At 49.8% G+C, this 9,333-nt stretch overlaps 1 protein-coding gene across 1 annotated transcript; it reads right to left on the minus strand.

Annotated features, from left to right (window-relative positions):
• Positions 1-509: 509 nt before the first annotated feature.
• On the minus strand, positions 510-3,138 carry LOC144144257 (large ribosomal subunit protein uL14m-like). The gene is made up of 4 exons (XM_077675626.1): positions 3,104-3,138; positions 2,649-2,829; positions 1,659-1,809; positions 510-781 (listed from the first exon to the last, which is right to left on the minus strand). The coding sequence occupies exons 2-4, from the start codon at positions 2,687-2,689 to the stop codon at positions 557-559; spliced, it is 417 nt and encodes a 138-aa protein (XP_077531752.1). The 5' UTR covers positions 2,690-2,829; positions 3,104-3,138; the 3' UTR covers positions 510-556.
• Positions 3,139-9,333: the final 6,195 nt, after the last annotated feature.

Here is a 9,333-nt window from a genome sequence, read left to right on the forward strand (position 1 = left end):
GCAGTGAGAAAAACCGCGAAATTTAACCTTGAACACCCAAGTCAGGCGGTACCCGACAGCGGACCGCTACGGCCGTGTTCTGTTTTTGGGCAGAGCCTTACAACAGACCACAAAGGTTTAATGCTGTTAGAATTCTTAGTCTGCTTCACTCTATTCTCAGCCTGTCGGTACTTATACAGTCATTTTCTTACGGTAGATCGTCTGACTTTCAAACCATAAAAGTGGGGTGCAAAGTCAATTGGGTTTGTCAACACAAATGTGTCACAAATGGAGGAACGTTAATCGCATCACCCTGACCGCCAATGGAGATGCCTCCTGCCTGACTTTTTAAAGTCTGGCTCAAGGTTGCCACAAGTGCGAAGACTCCAGCTCGCAACATTAAGCTCTACTAAAAGCACACAACTACTACGCAGAAAACACTAACAGACGTTTATTACAAGCACTCGAATCGACGTCGTCGGCCCAGAGCTGTTCCCCTAAGTGGAAAAACAACGAAGCAGAGAACTTTGAATCCTAACCTCCACAGTGGCTTCACCCCGATCCTTCCTCAGTCTAGCTAGACAAAACGCGAGCAGAGGGCCAGGATCTTGGAGTAGCGAGCCTTGTCGCCCCTGAGGAAGGACGGGAGGGGTCCGATGACGCGAGTGCCCATGGGGTTGCCGTTGTCGTCCAGCAAGACCACGTTGTTGGTGTCGTAGCGGGGCACCATGGGGCGCTGCTTCATGTGCTTGCAGCCCACCACGTAGCCTTGCTTCTTCTGGCCCAGCACCGCCATAAGCACCTGCGATGCAAAGTTATTCAAAATGGAAGTCGCGAAACACCCCATAGGCCCCGCATATAAAAAAATTAGAGCCGTTCCACTCAATGTGAAAGCTGTCGGAAGTGCAGAGCAGTGATTTGCCATAATGGGCTGTGGCGCCGTTGTCCGCTCACTGCTACCACCCAATGCAATTCAAATTTCCCGCCTCCGCAGTGCTCGCACGCCCCCTACCTGAAACTTTGCCAGCGGGAGTTCTGTTCTCTTTGTGCTTGCTTTTCCTCCCGCACGTGCTGGCGTTGCACTGCCACTTTTTTTTCGCTTACTACATATCTTAAAAACCAACCCAACGAGCGTTCATAACTAAATGAATGCGGGCACTGCGGGTAATTACATATACTGTGCCTCAAGTGTACCTGCAGTTTTCTTTGCGTTAAACAACGGGGAGATGTATGACAAGCGCCAGTGTTTCACGAGTTTTGAACGCTTATGACTATATAAACCGCTTGGCCTTCGAAGCCTCTGGGGTACGCTGCGAACAACAGCGTTAACCCCGGGACGCCACCTTGGTGCTCTATATACTTGGGTCGAGCAAGCGAGCGCCCAAAGTGCTCTGCACTTAATTAAAATGGTCGCATCGGTTTGTTCATTCACGACTTGGGTCTTTGAAGGTTTAACAATGCATTGGACGCACTTTGAGCTTTCACGCTTCCGACAACTTTCTTTACAAAGGGATGGTAATTTTTTTTTCTTACATTTGAAGCACACATGGCAAACAGCTTTCATGAAGAGAAGCATTTGGGCTAGTTGGTCAAACACTTACCAACCAGCACAAATGACCTTAGCCAACTCGAGGTCATTCACAACCTGTCGCCAGCTCTTCTGCGAGGAGAGGGCTCACCTTATCACCGATGGTGGCGATTCCCGTCTTGTTGTAGACGTGTATTATTTTCGGCGGCTTGCCATCCATCATGGCCTGGCGTCCGAGCGCGCTGTTGTCGACCACACGAAGACGCGTCAGCTTCTGCAGGTGCTGGGCCACCGCGGTCGTGCTGGAAGACGCCACGATTGGCATGGATTCATCACCACCATGATAATCATCTTTGGCCTTCCCTTATTTCGTTTACCACCCCTTGGCAACCATTCCGTTAAACGAATGGCCCGCCTGATGTCCCTCACCTGCGTAACATGATGATGGTGGTCATCATCATCACCTTGATGATGATGGTCATCATCACCCATTCGTTGTCTGCAGGATATGGACCTCTTCCAATGACTCCCACATGCTGTTATGCCCCTAAGCATCATTCATTCTTTACCCCCTCAATGCAGTTATGCTTACCTGCAGACCTAAAAACAGCACTGTGTTTGTTTCGTCGTATTGCGCTGTTTATCCTTCAAATGACGCACCAACTCGCCGAATCTTTCGTTTTAGCTAATTGTCTGTTTCTCTTCGCATCCTGCCCGATCTCTCACTACCTATTGTAGTTCTTATCTCGTGCAACGGTTGTCTCTCTCGTCATGGTATGACACTTGCGTCACCTACGCAAGTATCACCTATGCTAGGATCATCGCTTCATATTTCAAATTCTCACATTTGTCACTTCTCATGTACTAAAAATTTTGGCATAACAAAAAGTTTTCCTCCAAGTTAGTTCATGCGGTCGGAAGCCTTAGAGGACAGAAAGTACGCCATGACTGTGTACATTCTGCATTTAAAGAAGGCACAAAACGCTTCCTAGACCTATCTAGTTATTTTTTTTAGAAAAAGGCGGTCTGCGTTCCCGTGAAATTATAAGTTCCCTCAACACCACCGATCTCACACCTAACTTTTCACCCGACTTTTTTTTTTTTTTTCAAATACGGCCGCAAAATGGGCAAATAACCTCACCTGAACGCACGATGTGGACTACAGTGTCCTAGTAACGGCATGGTCGACGCCGACACCACTGAATACTGCTCGTTGAACCCCAGACAGAGTAGCAGAAGAATCTTGGAACAGCCGGGAGAGCTAGCACGCAGCCACCCGGACTAGATGCCGCATTTTCCGCCGCACACTGCTCTTGATATCACTGCAAAGTATTAGTGGTATGAGTAGGCATCAGTACCAAACACTGAAACACACGACAAGTCCGAAAAACGTGGGGAGAACTCAAGCTGTCTGCTACATCGCCTGCGAAGCTTATGTCGTACGGGCCAGTGGAACGCATTTGGGAATGCGTCCAGCCGCACATTGCGTAAAGTTCTCACTAAAGCGCTTCTATGTTCAATGTAAACAACTTGTGAAAGATTGTGAATTATAGTAAAACAGTAATAAGAGCCGCTAAAGGGCGATCGAATACGCACCATGCGGGTCGGCCGCATCTAGTAACGTTGGGTCGGCCGGATGTTTGATGATGTCGATGGCGGTGCGGCTGACGGCAAAGTTGGTGCTGACTTTCCTGTGTCCGAGCGAGAAACGAGGCCCGCTTTCTCAAAAGTTCGATGTCATAAGTACGGTCCCAAGACTGCACTTAAAGTGCACCTACAATATATTTAGTATAATCTAGGGACCGTATCATGAGCATTAGAACATAGAGTTGATAGAGTTGATAGCAGAGTTACTGGATATAGACAGTTGCGAAACTCCGCTTCAGAATCCGGGCGGCGCTAGCCCCCCCACTCCGTGGAAGCTGAGGGGCAAGTCGACGCGCGCGGCACCTAGGAGATGAAAACGGAACTTCGCTAAACTATTATTATTCAAAATTTTTCTGTAAAATAAAGATTGCTTTTTAAATTAAAACTTAATAATTACGTAACATTTACTTGTGTTTTTGCGGCTTTTCTTTTTATGACTTACGGCAGCAGCCGCAAGCACTTGAGTACTGCTTCAACGTCCTGCCGACAGACGACAGGCTAGTCAACTTGCCCCGTGATTGCCCCGGCGCAGGGGGGCAACCGAAGACCGGGTTTCGATACATGCGGCCTATGGGGAGTTTCGCAACTGTCTATATCCAGTAACTCTGGTTGATAGAGTTGCATTACAAATGTTCGAGCAGTTTGAGCGCCATGATTCAAGTCAACCGCACTGCAGTGCGTGTATCGTGTTCGTGGCGCAAGCCGCCAGCAAGTTGCAACTGGTTGTGCTTAATTGTGTTATGTATCCCCTAAAGGCCCTTCAAAATTTGTACTAAAGTTGCTAAATCCCAGTGGAGGGCCGTGGACTTCGGTACCCGCACGCTGCATACTGCCGCTCCGGGTAAACCCCGCGAGCGCCCCGATGCCGCGCTCTCGTGTTACGGCTTAGTTTGCGCAGTCAGTATATTAGACAGTTTTAGCATATCGTTACCGCGTTTGCGTTACCGTTTACCGGGTTTGCGGGAGTCGAGTGCGCATGCGCGAGAGTTACCGTGAACGGTAACTTACCGGCACAGGCTTTACCGTCGCCAGCGAGCTTCCTGAGCAGACGAAGTTTACCTTCGCGTATTGATTACAGCAAATGCAGTGCGGTCGGCGCTTTATGCTTGGTACGGCCGAATAAAGTAATCTTACTTGGTGCTGTTTATTACGTGTTTCTTGCTAAATAATGCCCAGGAAAGCGACAATCGGCCATTTTTCTCGGATGGGTGAGCAAAATGGCCGTCCCTACTCGTTTAAGCCTTGCCCGCCTCAAATAGTTCAGATAGGTTTCTGAGCTCGCAAAGTGCTTTTAGGCCTCCAAACTTGTGCTAGGCAAGGTAGTGTAGGTTACTGAGTAATTGATACGACATATTTCACTCATTTCTTGCCTAAATAATTAGCGCGGGGGCAAATTCTATTTTACCTTGATTCTAACTCTCCTCAGTAGATGGCGCCACCAACTCGTTTTCTTTTTAAAGCTCTACAGATGATGGCTACACTATTCTCACAACAACTACAGTTAGTGTGAATGCTTTACCTCAAAAGTGAAATATTCAAGTTACTTTAAACTAATGCAAATAGATATGAGCAAGAAAATTATGAGGGATTTGCTTTGAGACTAATTCATCAGATGGCGCTACCTGCACCTCGGCGGCCGGAGTACGCAAACCGCAAACGGTGCGCTAAAACGTGCCCTACCGTTTTCAGCGGTAAACGGAAACTCAGGCTTCCGGTAACACGGTAAACGGTAACGCAAACACGGTAACGATATGCTAAAACTGCCTATTATCTCTATGGTTTGCGCCCCTCGCACGCTTGGATCTTTGCGCGCTGCTATGTTCCTCCTTCCCTCTCCTCTCGAGATTCCAATAAACAGTATCGCCTCGGAATCTAGCTCAAAACACCAAGCAGACAGACCTGTCTTTCACACTTGGCACACGCATGCCACACTAACCCCAGCTAGTATTATTCTATTCCACCGTGACCCGTACAGAATGACCGTGCCGGTGCGGCAGGTCAAGACGATAAAGGTACGAGGTCAACAACCCTCCCGACCTCAGGCCTTCATCGAAGGAGGCTTGAGGTCGAGAGGGTTGCTGTGGAGGAGAAAGCTGTTTCTGCGTCCGGTCATGAGATACAGGCTCATTGTACAAGCCATTCTTAAACCACGGCCGCTGGCTTTGATCCAGCGGCCGTGCTTAAACAAAGAGGCCTTTGTCTAATGAAGAAATTAACTTTATTTCCTCAAGACCGGAGCTCCCGCGACGCTTTGCACTTCCGCTCTGGAGTCGGCCAGCCCCTCCTCTCTCGTGAAATGGGGGTAGGGTTGGGAATGAGGGGTGGGGGGAGAGGGGGGGGGTGGCTCTGTGCGCACATCCAGATAGTATAATGGTGGGGTGTTCCCCGCAGTTCGGACACTTTGAGGTTCCAGGAGAATGGGTGGGTGAGGCGTACAGCTGGAGAGCGTGTTTATCTGACCCTGTCGGCAGCGTAATTCGTTTTGTGTGGACCCGGTGGTTCCGCAATGCAGCAGGAACTACGTGTCACATCGCCATATCATCCTCGCGGGTGGATGAACATTTTGTGCTGTGTTCCACTGTTCAAATTGTTGCCTAACTACGGAGACGCCACCGCCTAATGCGGCATTATTTCTTCTTTCAGCTTTCCCAAACAGCTGAGACGAGCTTTTGCTGGCTCGGCCCTGTTCCATCGGTGGTCTCTGGTTTCACATATATGTGGGACTTCACTGCAATGTAGTTGGCGCAGCTTAGGCATCCTTGTACAGTTCGGCAATGGCGAAACACACTTGAGGAGCGACAGCTCTAAAAAAACTGGTTTTGGGCTATGATTTGGTCTCACCATACTAGCATGATCAGCCACACGTCGTGCGCGCGCATTAACAGGCTTGTGCTAAGGTCCCTGTTTTTCTAGGTACTCCAGATTGCACAAAGTTCCCGCATTGCAGTGCCTCCTTTAGGCCATAGCACACTATAAGTTTACTGAAATGGTTAGCCTTGTGAAAGAGTCATGGTCAAGCGTTGGCTAACTTGGATGACAGGGCTGTAGAAGATCTCACAGAGCATTTCAACGTCTTCTGGCGCACAGGCAAGCTTCCCATCTCCTGGAAGACAGCCGAGGTGCGACTGATCCCGAAACCAGGCAAATCACCACATATAGATAATCTTCGGCCGATTTCGTTAACATCCTGCGTGGGGAAAATCATGGAGAGGGTCATTTTTCTACGACTTCAGCAATACCTCGATGAAACCCAGCAAATTCCCAACTCGATGTTTGGATTCAGAAAACACCTGAGCACCCAAGACATCCTCATTCAAATCAAGGAGGACATACTCGTTCCGGCCACGAGACACTGCCCCCGGGCCATACTGACCCTTGACCTAAAGGCAGCGTTTGATAACGTGGCGCACAACGCAATCCTCAATAACCTGGCAAGAACAGGCTGCGGAGAGAGGACGTACAACTACATTGCCGATTTCCTCTCCAACCGCCAAGCTGTCATAAAGATAGGGGATGTCTCCTCTGATCCAATTACTCTTGGGGACAGGGGAACTCCTCAGGGGTCTGTTCTATCCCCCATGCTTTTCAATATAGCACTGATAGAGCTACCGAAACGACTAGATAAGATCCCCAACATAAAGCATGGCCTTTACGCCGATGATATTACTATCTGGACGGGCACAGATTCGATCGGCGGCCTCCAAGACACACTCCAACAGGCAACTGATACCGTCAATCAGTATGCCAAAGAGTGCGGACTAATATGCGCTCCGCAAAAATCTGAACTTCTTGTCGTACGCAGACGACGCACAAAGAAAGACAAAGACGACATCCAAGTCACACTGGAAGGCCATCCCATCAGGCCTACAAAGGCGATACGAATACTTGGACTTGATATCCAGGCGGACACAAGGAACAACGAACTGATTCAGAAACTAAAGACTACCGCCGAACAGGTCACCCAGATGTTACGCAGGGTGCAGAACAGACAAAGAGGGATGAAAGAGGAGGACACCACCAGATTGGTCCAGGCCTTCATTCTATCGCGCATTATCTACGTGGCCCCGTATGTAACTCTGACCAAAACTGAGGAGGAGCAGCTCAACGTCATTATACGGAAAGCCTACAAACAAGCACTGGGTATTCCCACGAGCGCTTCGACTGCTCGACTACTCAAATTAGGCATTCACAACACCGCATCAGAATTAATCGAAGGACACCTCTCCAGCCAAAAATTAAGACTCGAACTCACACTTGCAGGCAGAAAGCTCTTGACGAAACTTCAATGGACGCCTCAAGGGCAGCTACAACGCCGAACTCTTGCGCCAGATATGAGGCAGCACATACACATTAAACCAATTCCCCGCAATATGCACCCGGAACATCATGCAGGCAGAAGACAGGCCAGGGCCGAAGCTCTAGAGAAAATTTACGGTAAAGATGACGGGACGGTTTACACCGACGCAGCAAACAGTAACCATAAGGGAGCAATGGTGGCAGTAGTAACATCGAGAGACAAATGCCTCACCAGCGCAACCATCCCCAAAAGTAACCCTCAAGAAGCAGAAGAAGTGGCCATAGCGCTTGCCATAACCCAGACCAAGGCAACGACGATAATTTCTGACTCGCAGCAGGCCTGCAGAAGATTTACTTTTGGATCGGTGACCCCCGCAGCATACCGCATCCTGAGCACAAACCCCCCGAAACGGCACGTCACGATAGTCTGGGCGCCGGCACACTCCTCCCTCGCGGGCAACGAATTCGCCCACGCGACGGCCTGCGCACTCGCCCACCAGGCCCTGGAAGGAGAACCTGACCCCACCCCTGTTGTGACTTACCGTAACATTACCCAGCATTACCGGCTAGAACGTAGAGTCTATCCACCACCTCACCCACAATTAAGTAAAAAACAAGGCTCGACACTTCGCTTACTTCAAACAAACACGTACCCTCACCCAGTCCGGCTCCATATGCAATTCCCCAATCAGCATCCACCTCAATGCAAGTTCTGTGGAAAATCAGGCTCCCTATATCACGTAGTCTGGGAATGTAGCCAAAACCCGGACTTGCCACCCCCTTTCCCCAACCCCAACCTCGAGCAGTGGGAGACAGCGCTGTCCAGCGCACACCTCGCCGACCAGGTCATGCTGACGGAGAGGGCGGAACGTGCAAAGACAACGCTTGGACTTCTGGACTAAGTAGCCATCCCCACACATATAACTGCTCAATAAAGTTTTCCTCTCTCTCTCTCTCAAGAACATGATGCATACAGTGTGGCGCTCTGAATGGTAAACGCATTTTTGAAATTGTGTCGCACCTATAAAAGCAACCACCAACAATTTCCGTCATTAACATGTATTTGCACAACTCATATCAAGCAGAAATATCAACATCCATTCATTGACGAACGATGTTGGCGTTTCAGAAAAACACAGCGTTGTCCAGGTTCTCGGTACCGCAGACAGGAAAGCCTGTTGGAACCGTGCGCCCTAACTCAAATGCGTATGGCGCGTGCATGGCGCCAGCGAACCACCGATTGATGTGTGCCCGTGAAGGTCCACAGCACTTGGATCAGCCCATCTGGAACGGGCCCTACACCCCGGGCACCAGTTCCTCAACCGTTGCGCGTTGCCCGAGCTGGTACTGCGCCGGTCGGGAGCCCGGTAGCAGGCATCCCTGGCTTCGGCGCAGACCCGCGATTCGCCGCGACTTGCCAGGTCGGCTGACCTGGAACCAAGAAGGAGACGTGTAAGAGCAGGGTCACCGGATGGGCGAGGAACGCACGATGCCTTCCCTCGATAACAACGTATGGGTACGAGCTAGTTGGTACGCTCGAGATAGACCACAGTTAAGCGCAGCAAGAAACCAGAAGACGTGGTAGAGTAGGTCAGGCACTTTTACACCGATCGTCGAGCTAGGAATGTGATTTAACTTACGGGTATGAGCTAGTTGGTGCTCTATGGTATGAGTACCAACTAGGGTGGCGCTCATACCATAGAGCACCAACTTATGAGCGCACAATGGCATGGCACAATACCATAGAGCGCTACCATCATATGGTAGCGCTCTATAGGCGATAAGGTAGCGCCCTATAGAGCACTACGGCGCTACCATAGAGCGCAACCATGGTACCATCTATGTTATGTTATGGTACTATATACCATATCATGAGCTGAAAC

This window comes from Haemaphysalis longicornis, unplaced genomic scaffold (genome assembly GCF_048455015.1).
Source record: "Haemaphysalis longicornis isolate Haplotype H1 unplaced genomic scaffold, Haemaphysalis longicornis Haplotype H1 scaffold_67, whole genome shotgun sequence".
In the NCBI taxonomy this organism is placed as follows: domain Eukaryota; kingdom Metazoa; phylum Arthropoda; class Arachnida; order Ixodida; family Ixodidae; genus Haemaphysalis; species Haemaphysalis longicornis.

What these genes read in the sequence shown, in the direction of transcription:
- LOC144144257 (XM_077675626.1), bottom strand. Translation starts at nt 2,689, where the DNA reads ATGCCGTTACTAGGACACTGTAGTCCACATCGTGCGTTCAG. An exon ending in AGTCCACATCGTGCGTTCAG is followed by an intron (nt 1,810 to 2,648) that starts GTGAGGTTATTT and finishes GGCGTCTTCCAG; the next exon opens with CACGACCGCGGTGGCCCAGC. An exon ending in TCGCCACCATCGGTGATAAG is followed by an intron (nt 782 to 1,658) that starts GTGAGCCCTCTC and finishes TTTGCATCGCAG; the next exon opens with GTGCTTATGGCGGTGCTGGG.